We start from the raw sequence: 27,571 nt of genomic DNA on the forward strand, positions 1-27,571 counted from the left end.
CACAAAATTTAGGATAGTGATTACCACACAGACAGAAAGGAAGGGATGGGATCAGAGGAGCAGAGAGCAATTCTGAAGTATAAAGGCCATGTTCTTTTTCTTTAACAGTATGGGGAATGTGTAGACATTTGTTATATTATCTATTTTTATATTTCATAGTTATAAGTGTTCCACATTGTCTACTCAATATATAACAAGAATAATTTTAAACAAAAATCTAAAAAAAATGGTTAAAGAAAAAGATAGGCTATTCATTGAACAGTAATTCCAATTGGTCAATAAACATGAGAAGTTGCCCAAACTCTCTATTAATCAGAGCTACAAATAAAACTATAATAATATAATATTCATAAGATTGACAAAATTTTTAAAAGTTGACCAGGCTAGGTGTTTTAAGGTTTTAGGGAACCAGATATTCCAATAAACTGCTCATGAAAAGGTAAAAAATATACTAATTTAGAGGGCTATTTTGTAGTATCTATTAAATTAGTCATATGTAAACCTACAACCAGCAAATTTTTAAAATGATACTATATTTTCCTTCAGCATATTTTCAAAATAATACTGTTTTTGAAAAACATGTACAAAAAATATATTTTAATGAGAATACCTTTCTAGATAAAAAATAGACTACATGGGATGGATGTGGGAGGGACCAGGAGGAATAGTCAAAGGGGACTCTATCATCTGAAATGTTCTAATTATTTCTAAGCATATTTATGTATTGTTTGTTTAATTGTATTTAATTTTACCAAAGAAATACAATTAAAGCTGCACATCAAAATTTGCAACTAATTAAATGTAGTATTGAAATGAAATTAGAGCATTTATATCCTTTAATGTTTATGTTAAAAACTACAAAGGGGCTTGGCCCGTGAGCCATGGCTGCTGAGCCTGCGCGTCCGGAGCCTGTGCTCCGCAATGGGAGAGGCCACAACAGTGAGAGGCCCACGTACCGCAAAAATAAAAACTACAAAGAATTTAAATTTAATGAGTAAAAATATCAGCTTAAGAGTTAAGAAAAGGAACAAGCAGAACAAGTCCGAAGAACAAAATGAAGTAAAAAATAAAGGTAAAAGCAGTAAAAAGGAAAGAAAAGAAATGGAAAGCAAAACTACAATAGAGAGGATCAACAAAGCCAAAAATTGTTTCTTTGAAAAAAACCAATAAAATGGACAATCTGGATAAGGCAAAAAAGAAAAGGAGAACATTACCATAGGTGCTGTGGAGGTTAAAAAGATAAGAAGATGTCATGCACAATTGATGCAAATAAATCTAAAAACTTAGGTGAAAAGAACAATTTCCAAGAACCATATAACTTACCAAAACTGTTTGAAGGGGCTCCCCGTTTTTGGTTTTCCGTTCCCCTCCCCCTCCCTTCCCCGTCCCGGAAGACCGGATCCTGAGGAGACAGCTGCAGTGGCAGCTGCTGAGTTCTCGGTGAAGGGTTTTCATTTCTCCCATCCCCTTCTCTCCCCACCCCATCCATTAATATTATTCTTTTGAAGATTCTTCATTGTCAAGCTGCCAAAGTGGAGAGTGCGATGGTTGAAGCGGCTGCTTCTCGTTTCAGTGCTTCTTCGGGCGGAGGAGAAGTAAAGGTGCACCTCAGCACTACCCCAAGACTGCTGGCAACAGCCAGTTCCTGGGGAAAACCCCAGGGCAAAACGCTCAGAAGTGGATTCCTGCATCAAGCACTAGACGAGAAGACAACTCCGCAGCAAACAACTCTGCAAATGAAAAAGAACGACATGATGCAATCTTCAGGAAAGTAAGAGGCATACTGAATAAGCTTACTCCTGAGAAGTTCGACAAGCTATGCCTTGAGTTCCTCAATGTGGGTGTAGAGTCTAAACTCATCCTTAAAGGGGTCATACTGCTGACGGTGGACAAAGCCCTAGAAGAGCCAAAACATAGCTCACTGTATGCTCAGCTATGTCTGCGATTGGCAGAAGATGCACCAAACTTTGACGGTCCAGCAGCAGAGGATCAACCAGGACAGAAGCAAAGCACAACATTCAGACACCTCCTAATTTCCAAATTACAAGAGGAATTTGAAAACCGAGCCAGAAACGTTGATGTTTGTGATAAGCATGAAAATCCCCTCCTCCCCGCGGAGGAGGAACAGAGAGCCATTGCTAAGATCAAGATGTTGGGGAACATCAAATTCACTGGAGAACTTGGAAAGCTTGATCTTATTCATGAATCTGTCCTTATATGTGCATCAAAACACTTTTGGAAAAAAAGAAGAGATTCCAACTCAAAGATATGGGAGAGGATTTAGAGTGCCTCTGTCAGGTAATGAGGATAGTGGGACCTAGGTTAGACCATGAACGAGCCAAGTCCTTAATGGATCAGTACGTTGCCCGAATATACTCCTTGATGTTAAGTAAGGAATTGCCACTGCAGGATACTGTAGAGTTGAGAGAACACCACTGAGTTCCTCGCAAGGCTTTTCTTGACAATGGACTAAAGATGATCAATCAAATCCGTCAAGATGCATTAAAAGATCTAGGAGTGTTTATTCCTGCTCCTATGGCTCAAGGGATGAGAAGTGACTTCTTGTTGGAGGGACGGTTCATGCCACCCAGGATGAAAATGGATAGGGATGCACTTGGAGGACTTGCTGATATGTTTGGACAAATGCCAGGTAGTGGAGTTGGTACTGGTCCAGGAGTTATCCAGGATAGATTTTCACCCACCCTGGGACGTCATCGTTCAAATCAACTCTTCAGTGGCCACGGGGGACACATCATGCCTCCCACACAATCGCAGTTTGGGGAGATGGGAGGCAAGTTTATGAAAACCAGGGGCTAAGCCAGCTCTACCATAATGAGAGTCAGGGACTCTTATCCCAGCTGCAAGGACAGTCGAAGGATATACCACCTCGGTTTTCTAAGGACAGCTTAATGCAGATGAGATTAGCCTGAGGTCTGCTCAGTCTTTCCTAATGAATAAAAATCCAGTGCCAGATAACTGTGATTCCTCCTATAGTGCACAACCGCCACGCACTCAGACACCACCTCTGGGACAGACACCTCAGCTTGGCCTCAAAACTAATCCACCACTTATTCAGGAAAAGCCTTCCAAGACCAGTAAAAAGCCACCACCATCAAAGGAAGAGCTGCTTAAATTAACCGAAACTGTTGTAACCGAATATTTGAATAGTGGAAATGTAAACGAAGCTGTCAATGGTGTAAGAGAGATGAGGGCTCCTAAACATTTTCTCCTCGAGATGTTAAGCAAAGTAATCATCCTGTCACTAGACAGAAGTGATGAAGATAAAGAAAAAGCAAGTTCTTTGATCAGTTTCCTCAAACAGAAAGGGATAACCACAAGTGACAACTTCATGCAGGCTTTCCTGAATGTACTGGACCAGTGCCCCAAACTGGAGGTTAACATCCCCTTGGTGAAATCATATTTAGCACAGTTTGCAGCTCATGCTATCATTTTGGCGCTGGTGAGCATTTCAGAACTAGCTCAACCACCGGAAAGTGGCACCCGTTTTCCTCTCTTCTTACTTTGTCTTCAGCATTTAACTAAATTACAAGATCGAGAATGGTCAACAGAGCTTTTCCAACAAAGCAAGTCAATATGCAAAAAATGCTCCCAGAAATTGACCAGAATAAGGACCGCATATTGGAGATCTTGGAAGGAAAGGGACAGTTTCTTACTCCCACTCCTCCAATTGGAGAAGGAACTGTTAAAGCTAAATAAAGTTGGATCCATCTCCTCAAACCATATATAAGTGGATTAAAGATAACATCTCTCCCAGACTTCATGTAGATAAAGGATTTGTGGACATCTTAATGACTAGCTTCTTACAGTACGTTTCTAGTGAAGTAAACCCACCCAGTGATGAGACAGATTCTTCCTCTGCTCCTTCCAAAGAATAGTTAGAGCAGGAAAAACAACTGCTTCTTTCCTCCAAGCCAGTAATGCAGAAATTCCTTCATGATCACGTTGATCTACAAGTCAGTGCCCTCTGTGCTCTTCAGGTGCACTGCTACAATAGCAACTTCCCGAAAGCCATGTTACTTCACTTTTTTGTTCACTTCTATGACATGGAGATTATTGAAGAAGAAGCTTTCTTGGCTTGGAAAGAAGATATAACCCATGAGTTTCCAGGGAAACGCAAAGCTTTGTTCCAGGTGAATCAGTGGCTAACCTGGCTAGAAACTGCTGAAGAAGAATCAGAGGAAGAAGCTGACTAAAAAAACCAGCCAAAGCCTTAAATCATGCAAAACATACTGTTGCTATGATGTAACTCCATTTGACCTAACCACTACGAAAATTCATTCTGCTGTAGCATTTTCACAATATTTAAAGCAGAAGCATGTCAGTTAGGATTTCTTTCTGCATAAGGTCTTTTTGTAGTGTAATGTCTTAATCATAGTCTACCATCAAATATTTTAGGAGTATCTTCAATGTTTAGATAGTATATTAGCAGCATGCAATAAGTACATCAAGTTCTCAAGCAGAGGCAGTCTATTGCAAGGACCTTCTTTGCTGCCAGTTATCATAGGCTGTTTTAAGTTAGAAAACTGAATAGCAACACTGAATACTGTAGAAATGCACTCTGCTCAGTAATACTTGAGTTGTGGCAATATTTGATTATCCATCTGGTTGTTACAGAAAAATTCTTAACTGTAATTGATGGTTGCTGCCGTAATAGTATATTGCCTGTATTTCTACCTCTGGCAATGGGCTTTATGTGCTAGATTTTAATATCCTTGAGCCTGGGCAAGTGCACAAGTCTTTTTAAAAGAAACATGGTTTACTTGCACAAAACTGGTCAGTTCTGAGAGATCATAAATGCCCTTGAAGTGGTCTTTGTGGGTGTGAAACAAATGGTGAGAATTTGAATTGGTCCCTCTTATTATAGTATTGAAATTAAGTCTACTTAATTTATCAAGTCATGTTCCTGCCCTGATTTTATATACTTGTATCTGTCAGTAAACATTGTGATACTCGAAAAAAAAAAAAACAACTGTCTGAAGGGGAAAAAGAATTAAGTAGACCTATCATCATTAAAGAAATTGAATCAGTTGCTAAAAATCCGTTCACCAAAAAAAAAAACAAGGCCCAGATTGTTTCATAGGTGAGTTCTATCTAACTTTCAAGAAACAGATCATTCAATTTTATACTTACCTTTTAAGAAAAAAGATAAAGGAGGAATGCTTCCCAAGTCATTTAATGACACTATTATAATACTCCTGAAATAAAAACCAGTCAATGGCAGTAATAAAAATGAAACGTGTATGCCAATCTCACTTATGGACATAGATACAAAGATTGTGAAAGCAATATCAGCAATCCAAATTCATCAGTGTAAAACAAAAGTACGTTATGACTGAGCTGGGTTTGTCTCAGGAATGTAAGTATGCTCTAATATTAAAATATTGTAAGTATAATTTACCACATAAACAAATGAAACGAAAATATCTCAGTAGATTTAAAAAAAGCATTGGATATGAAAGATTCAACAAATATTTATTTAAAAAATTCCTGGCAAAGTATATAGAAGGGAAGAATTTCCTTTATCTGATAAAATGTATCTGGTAAAAAGCCATAGGAAACATCATACATGGCAGTGAACCTTCAGAAGTGTAATCCCTTTTAAATTGTTTAAGTATTCTTCTTTTGATGTATGTTTTGGTTGTCTTCCATATCTTTTTATTTTAAGGAATGAACATCTTGATGTAATCTCTGTATACTTGTCACATTATTTGCTTAGGAAAAATTCCAAGAAGTAGAATTGTTCAGATCAAGGTTTTACATCTTATAAATTTTATTATATTTTTCCTAAATTTCCATGAAGGAAGATTGTGCAAACTTACAGTGACACAGGCAATTCCTTAGAGTTCCCTTTTTATTCACTTTGTTTATTCAATAGATATTTATTGAGCGTTATGATATGCTAAGCTCTCTGCTGGGAGTTGGTGTTCAGTGACAAACACAACAAGTGTGCTAGGCGCCCTTCTGAAACTTACAGATTAATTTTGGGGTCATCTGTATATCTTCTTAAAATTTATTTATTTTATTTATTTTTGGCTACGTTTATTTGGGTCTTCATTGCTGTGCTCGGGCTTTCTCTAGTTGCGGCGAGCAGGGGCTACTATTCATGGCGGTGCACGGTCCTCTCATTGCGGTGGCCTCTCCCGTTGCGGAGCACAGGCTCTAGGCGCATGGGCTCAGGAGCTGTGGCTCACGGGCTCTAGAGAGCAGGCTCAGCAGTTGTGGCACACGGGCCTAGCTGCTCCACGGCATGTGGGATCCTCCCGGACCAGGGCTCGAACCCGCGCCCCCTGCACCGGCAGGCGGACTCTCAACCACTGCACCACCAGGGAAGCTCTGTATATCTTCTTTAAGAAATTGCTTGTTTGTGACTTATCTATTTTTCTGAATTTTTGGTTTGATTTTCCAGAAGTCAAAATTCTAGGATATTTGGTGTCTGAAGTATAAGGGGTACAAGGAATGAAATCTCTTGGGGTACAGTAACTTTGTTTTCCAAACCAAAAATAGAATAGAGGATAGAAAAGCACAATAGTACTTAGATGGGGACAAAAGAACAAAGTGTCTGAAAATAGGTCGGTCCTCAAAAGTCTGAAATATATGATTTCCTCACCCATGGAAAGGGAGGAATTTCCACACGCAGAGAGGCCGAGGGCATAGGCCATAGACAACCTCATATCCTCAGTTTTGCCTTGAGCAGGCTTTTCAGTAGTTTGACTCAAATTAAACTCAGAAACCCCTATGGAGAACACTTCAATACCATTTATCATTTTCAATCAGCAACTTTAACTTTAAAAATAATACAAAACTCAGTGATGACAAAATAGCAAACTAGCTTCAGCTGCTGGCTCCTTCTTCCCAAATGAAACCTGGAGAAACTACATGATTGGGAGAAAACATGGAACCAAGCAAGTAATAAAAACTATAAGAACACCTGGAGAGGCCAGAGGTGGTCAAAGTGGTATGAAGGATGGCCACACCTGCACAGCAGCGAAAGCAGGAGTCGGAAGAGAGAATCAGTTAGAGATTTTAACTTCTGCATCTGCCTCTTGCCCTTATTGTTTTGGGGTGATCTTCGCCCGCCTCATTGCAATAGCCTAGAGCATCCATCGTGGTAGCCCTGGAAGTAGCATCTGGGCAGTGAAGAAGTTGATAAAAGTGCAGGATGACCAGTTGCCCTGCCTTTGAGCATCCTCTGTCCTCCATCTCCTGTGCCTCCAAACCCTCAGGATGATGGAAAATGACCTAGAGAGACTCTGCCTCTTCCCAGTGTTGCTATGTTCTAAGGGTTTAAGGGTGAATCCCTGACAGATGAATTGCCAGAGGAGTGAAACCAATTCAGTTTTGGGGGGTGATCAAAAGTTTGATGGTGCTGAGGGCTTCCTCCACCCTGGAGCTCATCCCCGCGCATCTCCTAAAAATCACTGAAGGAACTGTAGTGTGTGTCCCTCGTAACATTTCCTCATAACATTGGCAGACAGGATTGACCCCAGGAAGATATGGGCTCACAGGCCAAAATAACAAAATGCCCAAAAAAGCACAACCACTTAAAACAGAGACCAAAATCTGGACATAGGCCACAAGAAGCAAAACTATTGGAAACGGCAAGCCAACAATTTAAAATACACATAATTAGTATCCTTAAAGAGATAAAGAAGAATATTAGTCATTTGGAACAGGTACAAGAGGTTGGAAAAAATAATCAAATGGAAATATTAAATACAAAAAAGTGTTAAAAGAGAGAAAAACAGGCACCACTTTTATCTAAAACAAAACTAGCATCAGTCAATTAATGGAAAAGTCAGTTAAAGCAAGGAATCATTTTAAAATGACACAAATGCCTCCAACATTTAATCATCACTTACATAAATGCATATTAATTTGCCAATCTTTTGATAAAGATTCAATGCTTTTTCTTTGAATCTTAGGGTTCTAGGATGCCTTTTTTGCACAAAGCACACCCAAAATATATCTACCAGAACTTCCAGTTTCTATTTCTGTGTCTTTAGTTTAGAGCCAAGAATTAAAGACATCAGCAAAGCATATACGTTAAGAATTTTTCTGTATTTAAACGTTTTATAGTTGTCCTGCTCACCACTAATTTAGTATCATTTTCTATGCAACTAAATTTTACCAAGTTTTTTCTACATATTTAACTTAGTTTTGAAAAACATCAACTCTTTCTTTCATAGTCACACTTAATCTACGTAGTTAAATTAGCAATTACAAATACCAATTTAAAGCAAAGATAAACAGACTTTGGAACAAGTGGAACTGACTCTCATTAAGCCTAAAAATTTATGTGGTAAGAAGGAATGGAGGGTTAAACTAGAGAGTAGAGACTGATTAAGATCTTCTAGTGCATATCTACAGCTGAGTCTTTCCCTCGGTATTTGAATATGATTTGTTTTGCATACAAACTCATTCTGAACATCATCGAAAATACACATGTAGCCCAAGAGAACTTTCTGAGGGATCTTTGTGTGGTAACTCTGAAATACCCAAAGAGTTTGGAACAAAAATAAAATTAGCTCCAAACCACCAAAGTAAGTCAAAGCTAAAACTCTCATACAGAATCGATTTATGCACGCCTGGTTTTTACGTGAAAATATAATTGCCTTCCTTGGAAACAAAGAGAAATACATGCACATACTGTAATCATTCATAATTTTTGACATTTTACTTATATTGTGAAGGGTGTGCAGTAGCTTCAGTACAAAGAGGCTTCAGGGAGGGGGGCTTTATAAATCTTGCTGAAAAAGAAGCTCAACAAAGTTAATCGGTGTAAAATAAGAGTTTTCTGGAGTTCAGTACAAGCACTGACAATCTACATTCACTACATTTTAACTCTCCATTACAAAGAAACAAGGCAAGCAAACTTAATTTTCATCAGCTATTGATTTAGTGATATTCGTGCCTTCATAAAAATCATTTGCAGCTGTTTTCTAATTACATGGCATTATTCAATTGTCATATATTTTTGTCTCATTTTCATTGATTTCTCTGATTTATAAAGACTCTTTCTCATGTTCCAATTTCTTATCATGTTTAGCACAATGTTCTACTCTAAGCTTCAAACCTTCTGTTGAATGCCTTTCCATAATCTAATCCACCATAGTTCAGAAATTAAATTCAAAATCTTCTTCCTAATTAAAATGCTTTTTAACCCTTCGTTGTGATATTTTCTTTGTCAGTCAAATCAATGAACTCTTTAACCATCTAGAAAACAAAAAATTAAGAGTTTGAATATTACTATTTACGTATAATATAAAGTTGTGTCATATACTTGTATCAGACTTAAAATCAGATTGAAATACATAAGAAAAAATATATACCTCTTTACATTCTAAATTGTGAAAAACCTACCTCCGTGTATTGTACAAGAGATGACCTCAAAGCAAAAGGAAAAGTTGAACAAAGAGTTTGGTCAGGTTAGATAGCAAATCAGTTGAATTAGTCTTCAAATTACTTTCCCTCAAAAATAGGAGATGGGGTAAGGGTGGTAAAATAGTTTTTTCTGAGAAGTTCTGGTTACTGTCGTACCATTACAGTAAATTATTCAAAATCATCTCATTCAGAAAGTTTATCAAAGGAATTCAAACATGGAGATGCACTAACATAAATGCCAGTGTTTATTAGGTGTAACATAACATGAAGCAAAGAATCTCTGGAAATTTTCAAGCTAGCTTTACAACTAAGTGTTATTCCAAACACATGCTTCAACTTCTCAATCTGAAATACTGAGGCAAAGCCTTTCTCAGTGAATACTGGTTTGGTTCTAGTGTTTTGCATTTGTCCTGATATTCTATGCATTACATTGTGAAATAGCTGATCATAAAACAACACTGAGTAATGTCCTTAACGCTAGGCATTTGTAACACTTTCATCAAGGAAATGGGATGGCAGGAAGAAGTCGAACACAGCTCACAGTGTTTGGGGCTCAATATACTGTATGTTGCCAGGGCCAAATCTTCATGTAGAAAGAGCACAATATTCTCATGGTGGATGGAGCAATATATCCTCAGCTATGTTGTGGGTGGTTGTCACTCAGATCAGTGGCAAGGGCTGGGGTATTGGTATTCAACTCAGAGACCTAAAGAAATGACATCATTAGAAATCTTCCTTTTTGTGTACATTCTTCACACTCCCGCTCAAGAAAGAATTCAGCATAGGCTAATTATAAAGATAAGAAGACACACAAGATGAATAAGAAAACGGATTAAGAATAGCTAAATGAAGAAGTAGAAGAAATGGGATATTGACCTTTAAAATTTTTGATAATGTGTGAAGTGTGAATTTTTTTATACCAATGCCTAACAATATCGATGTTTCTCTTGGTTTTTTCATTAAGAGATTTTTTTAAAAAATGGTTTTAATTTCTTCAAAGAAAATATATTGTTTCAACTAGCTAATTTATTTGTTGGCCAAACCACGGAGAAATTATGTTATGCCGTCTCCTTTTTTTTTTTCTCCTAAAGGCCAGTACTATTAGATTTGCTGAGAAGATCCTTCTGGAGAACACTTATTTGAACATAATTCTGGTTACTCTAGCCCCCCAAGGCTTTGCAGGTATTCTAGACTAGAGGCTCCACATGCCAACCACAAACTCCTAGCAAAATGTTTACTTTCAAGACTAACAAGACTGTAGGATGAAAAATGGCATTTGCTGCCTACACTGTAAAATTGCCTAAACTGCAACTCTTCTGATAGAAATCCCCTTTCTGCTGTTAGAGCAAAGCAGTATGGAATAAAATGATACCCTACTTGACTTATTTTTTTTATGAGCTAAAGAAGTAGAAGTAGGAGAAGTAGTTGAAAGTGATAGAGAATGAAATTTCAGCTCAACATAAGGAAAGATTTTCTTACAGTTACAGACGTCTAAAAATGCCATTTGCTTCCTTGGTAAGTGGTGAGGTTTCTGCCTTTGGCTGTGTTCAGTTATAAGCTGGAGAGACCGTTAACAAGAGTGTTGGAGCAATCACGCATTGGCTAGATGTCTGGACTACATACATCACAAGGTGACTCTACCTTTGAAATTTGTGTTCCTATATTCTGGTGTGCCTGTGTATGTGCATGTATGTGTGTGTATGTGTTTAAATTCATCAAAATAGATCTAAGCCCAGTCTTATTTGGTGAACCAATATTCCTGATCAATATCATGATAATAAGAACTTTGAAGTTGCAGACTTGAGAAGTTATTCTTAACGTAATAATGTATTAACTTAAATGCAACCTTACAAAACTCTACACTTTTACCTTAATAACCCCCCAAAAAGGAAGAATCAAAACTGGAAAACCTCCAGAAATAAGAACACTATTATCAGTGTTTACTGGCTAAAGTAATTTAGCAAATTCATAGAAAATAACCTTCCCCTTAAGTTATAAGCTTAAGGATTTCAAGAAAATCTGGCTATAGTATGTATTCGGTTTAATGAAGCTCAGTTCCTTGTAGCTGTAACTACATTTATTTCCTATATTAGCTTTACTTACTTAATGATGCCTATTCATCTTCATAAAATGTGTTCTGTTGTGTCTTTATAGGCTGTGCTTTTGAAATTCTCATGTTTTTAAAAAGTCTAATTAAGTTTAAAAGAAAACAATGAAAGATGCAGGGGACGGGAGAGAGCTGGGTAGCAGCCAGGAGTGCATAAGGAACCCAAGAATTCTCAAACAAAGAAATATTGAGTGGGACAAAAGTTTCATTTGTTTTTTTTTCTGTAAGATGGCTCTAGTAGCACTTAACTGTCTTTAACTTCATTCGAAACAATTTTGTTAGATTGTATGTGACAGCTGTCATATCATGTCAATTTTGTTAGATTGTATGTGACAGCATGCATTTTAAAAAGACATCAAAATTGGTGAATTTTTGTGTAGCCATTTTAATATTGAAGGTGGAAGAAAAATAGCAACACTTTCAGCATATTATGCTTTCCTATTTCAAGAAAGGTAAAAACGCAACTGAGATGCAAAAAAAGATTTGTGCAGTGTATGGAGAAGGTGCTGTGACTGATTGAACGTGTCCAGAGTGGTTTGCAAAGTATCGCACTGGAGATTTCTCGCTCGATGATGCCCCATGGTTGGGTAGACCAGTTGAAGTTGATCGCGACAAAATCGAGACATTACTTGAGAGCAATCGATGTTACACCACGCGGGAGATAGCCGACATGCTCAAAATACCCAAATCAAGTATTGAAAATCATTTGCACCAGCTTGGTTAGCTCAGTAAAGGAGCTCTCTGAACCTCCTTTACTTCAGGGCCTGTATAGTCCTAACCTTGAAGAATCTGATATTGGATTTGGAGTCCACCTCCTGCAAATGGGGCAGAGACATTGCATGAAGTTTGTCTTATTTTAGGCCATAGATAGATACACAGATACCTAGATACCTAGAGATATCAAGACATATATATGTATCGTAATATACATATAAAACCATATACAATCATTATATAAGGCACAGTGAAAAGTCCAGAATTTCTCTAAGGGGAAAGGGGTGAATGGGAAGGAGATTTGTCTTGAAGTTACAAATGCATGGCAAGCCCTTTGTTTTTACTTTTTGTACTTTGAGAGGAGGGAAAGTGTTGGAAGAATTGGCTTGGGTGAGCAGATGGTAATAGACATTGCGGGGGGATAAGTATCCCCTACCTCAAGTCACCCCCTGCATCCACTAGTTGGGTACGAGGAAATTTACCTTTCGGGTTTCTTTACTTGAAAAACAATGTGGTCGGAGTCACAGATATCTTCCCTAGAAGATATCTAGGGAAAAGTTGCTCTGATGATCAAACAGGATGTATATATGTATGAAACTATACTTTGCAGACTGTAATGTGTTACAAATATTCACCAATACTATTATTACAAACTTCTCGCTGTCCCTGAACCTGAATCTTGTCTAACGGAGAGGCAGCCTAGTCTGGCAGAAGTGGCATGTGCCTTGGACAAAACTCAGGACAACTCAGTTCTTCCCTTTATTGAGCTTTACGTGGGCAAATGCATTACTATGGTTGACTGCAATTTCCCCAACTGTAAAATAGAAATAATATTATCAATTTATGAGTTTTCTTTTCACAATGACATGAATTGCTAACAATGTTTAAAGTAAGCAAAAGCCTTTAACTCATTCCCTAGCACAAGTTAAGTCCTAAAAAAATGAGTCCCATTAGCATTATTACTATTTTAGAAGTAGTAATACTGATATTATTACAGTGTCCTAAATCTAGAAGAGGATCTCAAAGGATTGCACTTGTACTTATTTGTAACTATAGATCTTCGGCTTTGTAAGGAGAGGCTTCACTCTGGGAACCATGACCTTGACTGGCAACAAAGCTTTCAGATCCCTTATGTCCTGGTGGTAAAGGTCACAGGTCTTCAGCACAATTCAAGTCCTATGCTACCTGTAGAGCCCACAGGAATTATTGGGTTCACCTTGAACAGATTTCCTCAGGACTTGGGACTAAGCAAATATTAGAATCCCAGGAGCAAAAGTTTATAATTTTAATAGAATATATTGTAATGTTTGTTTACAAATCCTCCAATATAGGAATAAAAATTGTTTACTTGTACTCCAGTTTGCTCAGAATAGTTATAGTTATACCCAATAATGTGTAAAAAAATGAAATCTGAGATATTCTCTAAAGAAGGCTGCCAGTTAGGAATAAGGGTAAATTTTATTAACAAACAAAAAATTAATCCCAGGACAAAATTATGGGGAAAATAAAAGAATATAGTTAGTTCTTTCTTTCCTTTCACTTTTATTATAGTTTTGTAGGTTCTTTAACATCCCAATTAAAATGAATTTCAGTGCATTACTTGGCTAAGTAAATGAAAGTCAATATGTTGAAACAAACTTTAAGTCAAATAAAAGCCATACTGAGGAGTTCATGTGAATTTAATTAGTATTAGTAAAGCAGGGTATAGTGAACTGCTGTAATATTTCTGTACATGAACCACAGTAATATGGTTGTTTCATTCTTTTACTAATAGGAGAAAAAGTCAATCAGAATTAGTAATAAACATTTTATAAAACAGATATGACTTTTTCTTACTTTCTAGTAAGTACAGTAAGTAACACCAACTGAAAAACATAGTATCAAATAAGTCTTTAGAGAACACGGTTTGCTGACCAGATTATGTTGTTTAACATGTAAATTGTTACCATGAACTTTCTGAGTTTTTAAACACAGATTGTCCTCTTATGCAGTTTAAATATTTCCCTAGTCTTGCTTGTCCTATTAAACGTGCTTTTTTGTCCTAAAGAAAAGCTCTGCTAAGCAAATATTACTTTTAACCTGGGTCCCCTCCACAGGCTCCCAAACTGTGAATTAAGGGAAATAAAACAAATGTTGCTTACTGTACTGGATAAATAAAATGTTGACTCAAGTCATTTTTCATTGACCCTGAGTGGGAAGGAAGTAGATTCGAGGTTATTCATATTAAATACTGAATTAACTAGTTTGACATTTATTATTATTATTGGTTTGGGGGTGGAGTTTGTTCTTTTTTCTTTTTTCCAAAATTGACCAGTAAATCTATTCCCTCAGTAATTGACTACTCTGGGCCAGACTCAGGCAATGAAGGTTTAATGGTCAAATTGGTTGCTTCTGTCAGCTTGGCCTTAAGGTACATTCTCTTTCTGAAACACGTCTTCAGGAGATTTTTGCATGTGAAACACAAAGTTGAATTTGCCCACGCATTTTCATTAAGTGCCCTGAGAAGGAAGTTATTATGAAGCCTATTCATTCAGAGGAATGTTGTTACATGATATAAGTAACATGATATAAGGAGTGCTAATCAGTGCTGCTGCCTTGCTATGAAGGGAATCTTTTTTAAAATGCTAACAACCATCTACAATTTAAAATAAGTGAGTCTATTAGATTGTCAAAGGTTTTTTTAAAATTGATAAAAATTAATTTTGGCAAGAGTGTGAGGAAAGGGCGGCCTCTACACCATTATTAGAGATGTAAATTGGTATAATCTTTCTGAAGGGCAGGCTGGTAGTATGTTGAAAAAGAAAAATTAATATATATCCTTTGACAGGCTGGTAGTATGTTGAAAAAGAAAAATTAATATATATCCTTTGACAGAAATTCCTTCTAGGAATTTCACCTAAGGAGTAATCACTCAGCTAGGGAGAGAGATTTGTATAAAGATACTCAGTGCAGCACTGTTTATAAGGGGAAAATCTTGAACAACCAAATGTCTAATAATGGGTAATAATAGATACAGTGAAATAAAATTGGGTATGAAGATACAAAGGGATATTGTGCTGCCATTAAAAATTGTTCGGTAGATTGAGATTTATTGCCATGGAAAGAGGCTTGTGAAATATTACTGAGTTAATTAAAGTAAATTATATAAAAATACAGTCAGATTTATGTAACATTATGCATGTTGTCTATATAATCTATAGATCTGTGAATAAAGAGATCACTGAAAAAGATGTTCCACAAAAAGATAAATGCTTTTTTTGGTTGTTGTTTGTATTTTCCTGCACTCAAGAACAACTTTTAAAGAAAATAAGAAAAATATTAGATAAGAATGCTTGATAACTTCCTGAAAGTAAAAAGATGAAGAGTTGGAGCTTAAGCAAGGCTAAACATTTGGGAAGTATTTTATTCCACTTTAAAATTTTTGTTATAATTTAATTCAGTTTTTTAAGCTATGAAAGTAACATGTTCATGGTAAAAAACAAAATTTAATAGGAATGTCAAACGTCTGTAAAGTGGAGTGCAAGTTATGTGTATATGTATATGTTAATACACGATGGATTCATACGTGTACAGACATATCCTTTGTTTCCTTAACTTACTTTTTTTTAATGTCTCACAATCAGAAGTCCTAACTCCAGCTAATAACTGCTGAATTCATCACACACGTTTCTGAACCAAACACGCTGGGCTGAGCGTGGGGAAAGAGGTGGACCCCAGAGGCAAATTGGGGTATGACCACTAACAAGACGCTGAATGGATCCTAATCAGCAAAATGTCCCCTCTAGAGTAAAATACACTTGGGATGGGGACCGGAGAAGGAGAAGCCCTATGAATTTACCCTTGATACATGATTATTAACGTCAAAAACTGGATAGCTGCTCTGGACTGAATGTCTCCCCTTAACCCCCTTCAAATTCATTTGTTGAAGTCCTAATCCCCAGTGTGATGGCATTTGGAGGTGGGGCCTTTGGGAGGTAATTAGGTCATGAGGGTGACGTGCTCATGAATGGAATTAGTGCCTTCAGAAAAAGACACACAAGAGAGAAGATCTCTCTTTCTCTCTGCCATGTAAGGATACAGCAAGTAGGCTGCTGTTTGCAAACCAGGAAGAGGACCCTCACCAGAACTAAATCAGCCAGCACCTGGATCTTGGACTTCCCAGATCCAGAACTATGAGAAATAAATTTCTGTTGTTCAAGGCACCCAGTCTATAGTATTTTATTATAGCAGCCTGACATGTTATGGCAGATTAAGACAGCAGCCAAATCTCACTTTTTGAAAAAGTAAAGACATAATGAGATAGAAAAATGTCCCCCATCTCCTACATTTCCCCCTATATTTTCAAGCTGTCTGTGGTTATTTGAGTGACGATGTTTGTTTTGATGGGCTGGCCTAGAATGTAAAGTGAGTACTCAGGGTAATTGACGATCGATCGCTAACCCCTGCAGAAAGACCATCCTGTACCAAAAGAGCTGTGTTTTTTTTTTTTAATCCATCCTTTCTATTACTGGTTTTAAATAATGCGTCTGACAAGATTCTGCTTTTCTTTCTGTCAGCTGTCGGTGAACAGGTATTGGGCATTATTTGTGGCGCTGTAAATACATTACATGAAAAAATAATGAGTCCTTAAAAAATCAAGAGAAATGTCTCCGGAGACGTCTACCTAACATGGTGATTTATGTAGGTCTGGGAAAGAAGTTTCAGAACTTCCAAATGAATAGTCTGGATCATAAACTAAAATCTCTTCTAAATCTGCCTTTGCTGTAGCCCTTGGACACATTTCCCTTTCACTTCTAATCTGGAAGTTGGAGAATGTTTTTCTTGTTCAACTTCAATTGTTTAGTTAATGGTCTAAGAATAACTCTTGGGGCCATCCCTCAGCATAACATGTTATTACTCTATCCCTCTGACTGAATGTGATGTCTCGATAGTGTTCTTGCTGAATTAACTGATCCCTGGGATTAATCATTTCCTTTTTACCAGCTAGAGATTGTAGACATTTAATGGATATACCGACGTCAGTCAGTTTAATGAGTCGCATTGTCTGAAGTTTGAAATATACTGATTATTCTAATTTGAAGTATAATCGACATTCGTCCTCACTACAGGTTTCTAAGTTTTCCAGGTTTGCCCTTCCTGCCTGCCTGAGGAAGGTAATTTAGCTAAAACTTTTTTTTTCTTTTTTTTATTTAGTTCTTCAGGGTCTGGGAACTCACGTGTATCTACTAAACAATTCTTGCATCGTTCACTATGGTACACGTTAAGCAAATCGTGTAGTTTCCGTTTCTGTAACAGGGACTGTTCTTTCGTCCTAGTAGGAATTGTTCCATGGAGGATCATGCCAGTCAATCTCACCCTGGGGTACCTCTGGCAGCCTTGCAGTTGGAAAGGAGGGTGGGATGTCGACACGGCTGCAGCATCTGTCACTGGGTAGAGAGCCAGGGTAGAGTCAGCTGACCTGGCAGGCTAGGCAGGGCCCCTGCACCCCGCCAGAGGCTGAGCAAAAGGCCAAAGGATGGCCTTCCCAGTTACAGGAGGACCATTCAGTCACCAAATAAAGTCACAAGAGATTAAATGGACTCAAAGCTGAGTGGTAATTCATGGGTTTTGTTTTCTGTTTTGTTTTCAGTTGTTTGAATTTATGAACTTCTTGGCTGAGAACGTCATCTTCTGTTACATGGGCCTGGCGCTGTTCACGTTCCAGAATCATATCTTTAATGCTCTTTTCATACTTGGAGCCTTTGTATCCTTTGAAATACAGAACAATGAGTGATGAGAAAAGAGAACAAACTACTTACCGTTAGTGATTATTCTGTTAAATTGTTAAAGTAATTTCCTCAGGTTTACCGCAAAGCTCAAATTCAAGGCAGACAAGTAATTCTAGTTAGGGGTGGAAATTATCCTAAGAAATTGGGGCCTTTATTAAATGTTATGGTTCAGGATAAAAAGTTTGGAAAATACTGAGGGAAGTAAGGGGGAAAAACTAAAAGAAAATGACATTTTTTGAATATTCAAAATATGTTTAACTCAAATTATGAATCATTTATATAAAGAGTATGTCAATCCATTTTTTATATTTAATCTGCATTAGAATGTATCAGCAGACAGCCAGGATTTAGAACTTCAGAAATACTTTCAGTGCAAGATGGTAAAATCTTTTTTTCCAGTGAGGACTTTGAAAAAAAGCTAGTAAAGATCGAGTGAAATTAACATGATAGATGTGCTTTCAATGTCTTAAGCTCTGTGCACGTGTAAGTTTATTTTAATAAGCTAGCCCCTTTCCTGTAAGTAAAAGGACAGGTGAAATCTAGACTTCAGTTTTAATGCAGAGGGCTTTTCTAGCTCCAGGTCTGGGGTATAAGCATTCCCAGTAGGAAGGGATGTCTATCAGAAAGGATACTGAGCCACTGCACATGTCCCCAAGGACAGTCAGCAGCTGTTGTCCTTGTTCCCACCTGGAAAATGGGCAGATGCCCCCTAGGATCACAGGCAGACGATCGTAACAGCCAAGAGAGCCGACTCCTCTCTGGAAGCCAGGGTCCAACTAAGCACCTGCACCTACCTCTTGTTCTCTTTTCATTGAGCAGTCAAGTGAATTTTCAAATTCCATCCGAAACCTGGATCCTAGAAGGAAGCTCCCTCTTCCCAAATAACTCCATCCCATTTGAGGACAAACTAGAATAGACAATCAGGGAAGGAGTCCAAGATGTCAAAAGAGGAGAGATGACTACCACAGGTATTTTCACAGATTTTTAACCTAGAAAGCTTGGAGTTTAGTGAAACACCTCTTAAAGCAGAAGTTGTATTATACATTTAGACAGGCAGTTCCTCTCAAAATTAAATCCACTAAAAGAAAAAAAATAAGTGAAACTTGCTAGGTTTAAGGAGTATAAACTGATGGAAAGTAAGATGATAATCGTGAGCTGAAGCACATTTATCCTTTCTAAAGTGCTGCTTGAGAGCACGATGCCACAGCCTCGGAACGGTCTCTGCCTCACATTTCGCAGCAGAACTGAGTGTAGAGTCAGTTATCAGCAGCATAAATATGATGAGAAAATTTACAGTGATTGAAATGGTATTGGGTTAACAATTTTAAACCGAGTATATGTTCAAAGAAGACAGAGTTCTCTACTGTTTCTGGACAGGAACTGACATTGAAACGTGAATTTTGGAAGCAAGTTGGACATACATGTATTGACATGTTTATTCCTGTTTTCTGGGTCCTAATATAGAGAAGCTTAAGGACATAATATTTAAAGCTCAAGAACTCTCACCCTTATTGCAGCAACATTTTCCTCAATGTTTCCCTGTGCTTATCCACAGCTAGCAATTTTTGTAGCCAGAGCATGCAACATATATCCCCTCTCCTTCCTCCTGAATCTGGGCCGGAAACACAAGATCCCCTGGAACTTTCAGCACATGATGATGTTTTCAGGTATGTGAACTACATTGTGTGTTAGTGCACGTCTTCTCTCGTACTTGGAAAACCATGAGGATACTTGGAGACCTTCTGGGGAAGCATAACTTCTCTTTATCCCATTGAACATACTGCCATGTGGATATCCATAAGTTCTGAACAACAATGGGATTTTTTTTTTTTTTTCCAGAAGGGAAATAAAATTAAAGGGAATCTTGTTGGAATGGCCTCAAGGTTCAGTATCTGCCGGAAACTGGCCTGGAATAGGCATTGGACTTTCCCCTGACTTATTTCAGATCAATTTTCACTTGGGAGAATTTGCATAATTTAATAATTTCATAAATTGCATACTTGCAGGTAAATAGTGTGTAAATGGTACCATTTTTGTTCAGTGTTAAAGCTCCTTCTCTTTAGAACCCCTGCTCCTTCCCTAATGCCAAGCTCCAGCAACTTCTTATGGTTAATACAAAAGCAAATCATATCTAAGTATGATCAGTTATTAGTTGAGAAAACAAGTATTAATTGCACTCTCACCAAATGCCAAGAGCCGTTCTAGGCACAGGTGGATGAGATGGACAGGATCTCTGCTCTCAAACCATACCTGAAGGCTCTTTTTTTCCCAAAGAAAATAAACAAAATGAATTTGCTGACCCTGAACTACCCTGGGGATTCTGTTTCTCTCTGTTCAATTAATTTTCCTACCATCAGCCTTTTCTTGTTTGGAGACCTTTCCCCTTACATGCCTTCTATGTATTTGTGCACTTATATTACACTCAGAGGTAGTTCATTGGAAGATGCATGAGAGTAAAACAAAACTGCTTCAGAATAGAGCAAACAAAATTTGGGGTATTCAGGGAGATATGGAAAGAGTGAGGAAAACTATCATTTATTGAGTATCTGCTGTTTGCCACTCACTATATATCAATCCTATAAAGCAGATATTAACCCATTTTGTATATGGAAAAACTGAGGTTCAGGATCTCAAAGAGGTCAAGTAACTTGGCCAAGGATGAACTCATCCTTAAACACAGGTCTGTGAGACTTCACCTGAAACCCAACTAAGTGTCCCAAATCCACATTTCTAGAAGTAGTAGTAGGAATAAAAGGCTTGTTTCACCTTCAGGTCCCTCCCAGCCTGTTCCACACAGTAAAGGGTGGGAGCTCTCAGGCTGAGAATGAGTCATTTAATCAAGTACTGGCAAATGGAGACCCAGAGTTTAAAAATGTCCTTCTGTAGGCCTCTGACAGTGCTTCTCTACATTTCCAGGCATGCCGGCGGGGTGAGAGAGGGAGTCATACAGAGGACAATTCGTACCGATAGGTGATCTTTGACTTAGAGCAGCGATGAACTTTGGTAATGATTGACTCCATTGTGGGAAAGCAAAAGGCAAATTGGATCACATAAATAAGAAGTCGGCACTGGGTTGCACTTTTGCAAAGCATTTCTAGGAGTTGGGAAGCACTTTTCCTTCGTTCCCATCAAAGTATCAGTAGCTTTACTCTGGAGAATGGTGGTTTATTTTTAAAACTTGGAGATTATATTTTAAACAATGCTTTTTTTCCCAAAGAAGATTGTGAGAGAAGTGCAAGGCTTAGATAGCCATGTTGGGATGTGAAGCGTCTGCCCAAATAACCTCGTGGCTTTCTGGATTTGGCGCCTTCTGTGTTTGCCTAGCTGTTGGATTGGAGCTGCATTAAAAACCGAGGCCAGCAGTATGGTGTGTATGACCAGGGGATGTGCGGAAGCCCAGAATTCGGTGATACCTTTATGATATCCTAAATCAGAGAGTCAGCAAACTATGGCCTCTGAACCAAATCTAGCCCACAGGAATTTTGTAACTAAAGTTGGAACACAGCTATACCCCTCTGTTGACATATTGTCTGTGGCTGCCTTTTGTGCTCTAAGAGAAGAGGCGAATGTTGCCACAGAAATTGTATGGCCCACAAAACCTAAAATATTTACTATCCGGCCCTGTTCTAGATCATCTTCAACCTCTAGAAGAAAAATAATAACCCCATCACTTTAACGGGATTGGCATTAATAGTTTAATTCAAGGGAATATCCATCTGCTAGTTCCTAGCATTAAGAACATTGGATTTTCCACCAAAAAGCTGTCTTCTTAAAAATGAGGAGATTGTAATGTTATATGGTTAGGTAATGGCATCATAGATGCTCAACTCCAAAGTCACTTTATACCTTTCTAAGACCTTTTGTGGGTAATGTTTTGAGACTCATAGCCAGGGCAAGATAAGATAGGCGCTCTTGGTCTCTTCCTGCAGATTAAAAAAAAAGAAAGAGAGAGAGAAAGACATGGAGAGTTTTTGAGTATCTTGCTCACGATCTGACAACTCATAAGAGATGAAATTGAGACTTGAACCCAGGCCTCTTGACTTTGAATTTACAGCCTTCTCATCTGTCTTGACACAACTTCAGATTTACCCTCAAGGTCATGAGAACAAAAGTTAAATCAAAACCGTGCCCTTCCTAGCCCAGGCCAACTCCAGCATGTCTTAACATGCCTCTCATGCAAACCTGACCCCGATCCCGTTCATAGTAAACCACACACGTGGGTGACACCCCTCCCAGCCATAGGCTCAGGTTCTACACTGCACCCACTGACCCCCTTCAGAGTGTAGGAAGGACCAATGGAGTTTACCATGTGCGGCGCAGTATTTTTCTTCAAAAGAGAATGGTCCAGACTGGGCTTTGATTTTCTGCATGAATTCTGATATGCCATACCTCACTCAGGACCTAAAGTTTTAAATATATTTGCCAGGAAGTACAGAATTTAAAAGGTCAACGTAAGGTAATGTAAGCCTGAGGAGGAAGTGAAAAAGCGGATCAAATAACACACTGTCTAGCCTTTTCTGGGTGTGTGGGCACAACAGCTGCTGAAACAGAAGAAACAGTCAAACCCCTTAAAGAATATTTGCATTATAATGTAGTTTAATGTTCTTAATTATGTCTAGAGTGGTTTTGGTCATCCAGTAAGAAGGATAAGTTTGGAAGCTCTCTGGTGGAAACCACTTGTCCATGCTTCACTAATAAATTTAGATGGAGCCTTTCTTTACATAACTTAAAACATTTTTCAAAGAGTCCTCTGGAGAAGATAAACAACAGTGACCCTCGATCTAAAATGGGAGCGTGAATTTATTTACACAATCCCTCAATCAGTCACCCAGCTACTCATTCAGCAGACACTCCCTGACAGGGTCTCTTTGGTAGGTATTTGGGTGAACAAAGACAGCGATGAGAACCCTGCCCTTAAGGTGGCTTGCAGCCTAAGAGAGAGAACTTGGCTTTGGGCCAAGCTTGGTTCCCTAAGCCGATGCACCACAGATGTTTCAAAGACCAATCAAATAAGAACCAGAACGTCTGTCTTAGTCAATTACACCTACTATTTGACAAAGCCTTTTCCATCACCTTTACCCTCACCTTGTGCATGCCTTTTTGCACTGGGCAGGTAGAGAACTGGTGATGTATTTCAAGCAGAAGTGGATTTACTTGTAAAGTTAAAGAAGCTTCAGTTTTAAGCTCCCCGTATCCCCCTTCCAAGACCCTGGGATGGGCGCTAGCAGTGTGTCCTAATGCTATATAAAATTTGTGAAAGGTGTTTTTGTATCATTTTTCTTAAAGAGGATCCAAAAATGTGTAAGTTTCAAGCCCCATAAAACCTGAATCAGACCTGTTTCCAAATCTGGATGCACCTGGAGGTGACAGTTTGCAGAGGGATCCAGCTGCTTATTACTTACCTCCTGTTGGGGAGCACACACTACCGGCAGTGAGCATTGAAGCAAGGTGTGGAGCTGTGTAGATGGCTGGGGTACAGCAATGTTTTTGAGCAAAGCACACATTGTTCATTGATGACCTTACTGCCACTTCCACCACCCTGTGCCCTCCCCCCCCCCCAGCACCCCCACCGTCTCCACCTTTGGCCTCTAGAGCCAGTTAAACTGAGCGAAGCAACTGTCAGGACCCAGATTGAATTTCTCACCTAGCACAGACCCTACCCGACTGGTTTTGTGTAGTCTAGTAATCCACACACATCAGCCTTGGAACCTTAAAATGAGGTCTCAAGGTCAGGAGCAGTGTGGTCTCTCTGCCTCATTTGCCTTGAGAAGCTTTTAATAACGCAATTTCTGTTTTTGGTAGCTAGGTTGCAGTTAAGAGTCAGTTGGGGAAGTCTACCCTGAGACATTTTCAGACCTTCTTTAAATTCAAGGCCAGGAGTTCACAACTGCTCTGCTGTATCATGTGACACCCGGAACAAAGGGCTTAAGAGGACCGCTAAGCTCCCCTGAAACTGTTCCTGTCCCTCTCAGCACAGCCCTAGTTAGTGCCTGGGGTGAGCTGCCCTGCCCAGTTCTCAGCTCCCTTGAAACCGGAGAAGCAGAGCTCTGTGGTTTCAATTAAAGGAGGAGATGTGCTTTGCACAAATTAGCTTTCCTATTGATGTGGTGCATATTACAAAGATCGGGCCTCTTGTTTTAATTCAAATCCATGTGCTGCGATTTTGATTTAATTCAAAACTAAATAAGAGCCGGCAATTGCTTGAAGGAGAGGAAAAACCAAGCCCAGTTGAGCCCCGGCAGCCTTCCTGAAACCACTGTGGCTGGGGACTTTCGCCTACTGGGCTTCAGAGGCTCCATGCAGAGCTGCTGTGCTGATCCGGATGGAACGGAGGCCCTGAAGCACCCGGGCACGTTCAAGGGCCCCAACGGTGGGTCACAGGACATAATTCTCCAATTTGTCCATTTCTGTTGCACTTTGAAGAGACATTGCACCCCTGATGTGTCCTATTGCATAAACTAGGAAGGGTTTTTAACCGGGGAAATGTGACCTCAGTGTATGGATATAATATAAAACCTCATCCAAGAGTTTACATAGCCATAAAGACAACAGCACCAAGGGTGGCCAGGCTTTGCTGCTAATGTTGCTTGTCGCTCATTTGATCGTCCCCAGCACTCATTGGCATTCAGACAGCTGCTGGCGCCAAAGAACTGAGAGAAAGGCCTGGAAGTAAAACTTTAAGAAAACTTTCCCATTAGCATTCAGTTTTGTCCCCCTTAATGGTAAAAAGACTGCCATTACTATTCAAGTTCTGGGAAATAGCGTATAGAACCTCAGTGTTCTACAGAAGGACAGCTTAAGGACCACTGCCCAGGTGTAGGTGACAACCTTTCTCAGTGTGTTTTTGGTGAGCCACCAATCAGGCCATTGTCAGAGCCAGTCTGAGACTTTGACCAAGAAGTGGGCTTCCCAGTTGATTTATCAGTTATACCCGGGAAGAAAACATAAGTGGAATTCATGAAAGTGAAGAGTCCAGGTTATTTTTTCAGCAGTGCCTAGGAACAGGACTCTGTGTCTATGACCACCCAAATTAATGGAACGCTGTTAAGCCACCAGGACTGTCCCACAATAACAACCAGCCACCATGTAAAAGGGACACTTCCATGCTTCGTTGATCCTTCAGACCCAAAAGTGTGGTCCAGGGACCAGCAGCTAGGACATCACTTGGGGTCTCTTTAGAAATGCTGAATCCGAATCTGCTTTCTAACAAAATCCCCAGGCAATTCGCATGCATGTGAAAGTTTGAGAAGTGCATCCCAGAACGTAATCAAGATTCGTGGTTTCTGTTCTGAACCTCTCTCTTCAATCCATCCCTCCCACCATATTCTGTTTTGCTTTGGACCCCCTTGGGTGCCAGACTTGCTTCTTTTTTTTGTTATTTTTTTAGCATTCAAGTTGAAGAACTTCAATTTTTATTTTGTGTTGTTGTTTTTTTTTACATCTTTATTGGAGTCTAATTGCTTTACAATGGTGTGCTAGTTTCTGCTTCATAACAAAGTGAATCAGTCACACACACATATATGTTCCCATATCCCTTCCCCTTCCCCCTCCCTCCCACCCTCCCTATCCCACCCCTCTAGGTGGTCACAAAGCACCGAGCTGATCTCCCTGTGCTATGTGGCTGCTTCCCACTAGCTATCTATTTTACGTTTGGTAGTGTATATATGTCAGTGCCACTCTCGCACTTTGTCACAGCTTACCCTTCCCCCTCCCCATATCCTCAAGTCCATTGCTTCTTGTCCTTCCCCTTGCCGTCCGATCAGCACAGCAATGTTTACCCAGTTACAGAATCTCCTCCAGTTCCTCGAGGATGTGGAATTCTTTCCCTGTTCACTCAGGCTCTCCATCTGTCTGGACCCCTTTCCACACACACACCCCCACCCCTCACTCTTTTACTCAGCTAATACCTTTTATCCTTCAGATCTTGGCTTAGACATCACTTCCTGTAGGAAACCTTGTAGCTCCTCAAGTCTGGGTTGATGTCCCTCTCCTCTGTTTCTGTAACACCCAATACTTCTCCTCTCCTAGCACCCATCACGTTCTACCATGATTTTTGGTTTGCCTGCCTGTGTGCCCCTCTAGACAGGGAGCTTTGTGAGGCCAAATACTTACCTGTTTCATTCACTCTGTACCTCAGCACCCAGCCCACTACTTGAACCTTCCACAAATAATTGACGGATGAATAGGCAAATGAATGAACAACCTACAACAATGTCTATGCAACTAAAATTGTACATTTCACTGAAATTTCACTTAAGGGCTATCCATTCCTGTTCTATCAGCCTGGGAACTTCTGAATTGACCCCAAAGGCAGCTCTCAGACCATGTTTGCCCAGGTGGGAGCTAAGCAACAATAAATTTAAGGAAAGAGATCAACAAATAGACTTTTGTTTTTGAAATAAAAGAAAATATTTTTTACCTACTCACTTCTGGCTAAAAAACCCTTCCCTGAGCATTCATAACAGTAAACATTGTTAATACTTCCTCAACAGTAGCATTCGGATAGGAAACTATTTTTCAAATCTTTGCTTGCTTTGTGTTGGATGGATATTTATGATTTCCAGTTAAAGACCTAAGATCTCATTAAAAACCCTGGGACTTTTATATGAGCCAAATGATTTGAATCAAGAATCAGGCTTGGGGCTTCCCTGGTGGCGCAGTGGTTGAGAGTCCGCCTGCCGATGCAGGGGACACGGGTTCGTGCCCCGGTCCGGGAAGATCCCACATGCCGCGGAGCGGCTGGGCCCGTGAGCCATGGCCGCTGAACCTGCGCGTCCGGAGCCTGTGCTCCGCACCGGGAGAGGCCGCAACAGTGAGAGGCCCGCGCACCGCAAAAAAAAAAAAAAAAAAAAAAAAAAAGAATCAGGCTTGACTTCAGCTCAGGAAAAAGATTTCTTTAAATGTATGTACAAGGGTTGTCTGAGAGTCTGAGTCTTCTAAGCAACAGGACTGTTTCTTTTCTTGGCTTGCGGGGATCTTAGTTCCCCGACCAAGGATCGAACCCCGGGCTTGGCAGTGAAAGCGCCAGGTCCTAACCCCTGGACCGCCAGGGAATTCCCGACAGGACTCTTTCTCTCCTTGTCTCTTCCTTTGTTCATCCTTCCAGAGAGCGACAGCCCAGATGACGCCATCACGTTGTCAAGCATTGCTTGCCAAGCCTTCCTCTTCTCAGCCCCTCCCCCGGAGTCCGGGGTTCCCTCCCGCTCCCGTGGTGGTGTATCTCCTTCCTGCTCTGGGTGCATCTTGTGCAATTAATTAGGCCACTATCTCTTCCTTACCAGTACAAGGTCACTAACCAGCTAATGGGACATAGGCTGAGAACATTTTCTCCATTAGAGTGGATGAACATCTACCAAGTCCCCACCTCTCTCACGTGACACCCACTGTGGCCCGGGGAAGGCATTAGTGAGCAGGTGGCTGACCGGTGAAGGTCTTCTGAGGTCTTCAAACGGGACAGGGTTAACCAGCTTATGCAGGAAATGAGTCATGAAAATGTTCTAACCAGTGTGTCAAACAGTCAGAAAAAAGACATCTTGAATAACAAGTAACCACGTGCCGCGTTGCTGTGACAAAGTAGACA

General features: G+C 39.5%; 1 protein-coding gene and 1 pseudogene across 3 annotated transcripts in view; both read left to right on the forward strand.

Moving 5' to 3' along the window:
- SLC9A9 (solute carrier family 9 member A9) overlaps positions 1-27,571 on the forward strand; it is a gene marked incomplete at both ends in the record, with an annotated part of 539,820 nt that overhangs the window by 310,264 nt on the left and 201,985 nt on the right. For both annotated transcript variants that reach the window (XM_082840556.1, XM_082840557.1), the window contains 2 exons: positions 17,853-17,966; positions 19,547-19,658. In XM_082840556.1, the coding sequence (XP_082696682.1) occupies positions 17,853-17,966; positions 19,547-19,658 (226 nt within the window). The remainder of the gene's footprint in view (positions 1-17,852; positions 17,967-19,546; positions 19,659-27,571) is intronic.
- LOC309962640 (eukaryotic translation initiation factor 4 gamma 2-like) lies at positions 1,198-4,214 on the forward strand (annotated as a pseudogene). The gene has a single exon. The product of its transcript is annotated as a eukaryotic translation initiation factor 4 gamma 2-like (transcript).

Source organism: Leucopleurus acutus (genome assembly GCF_964270905.1).
Source record: "Leucopleurus acutus genome assembly, chromosome: 5".
Classification (NCBI taxonomy): Eukaryota; Metazoa; Chordata; class Mammalia; order Artiodactyla; family Delphinidae; genus Leucopleurus; species Leucopleurus acutus.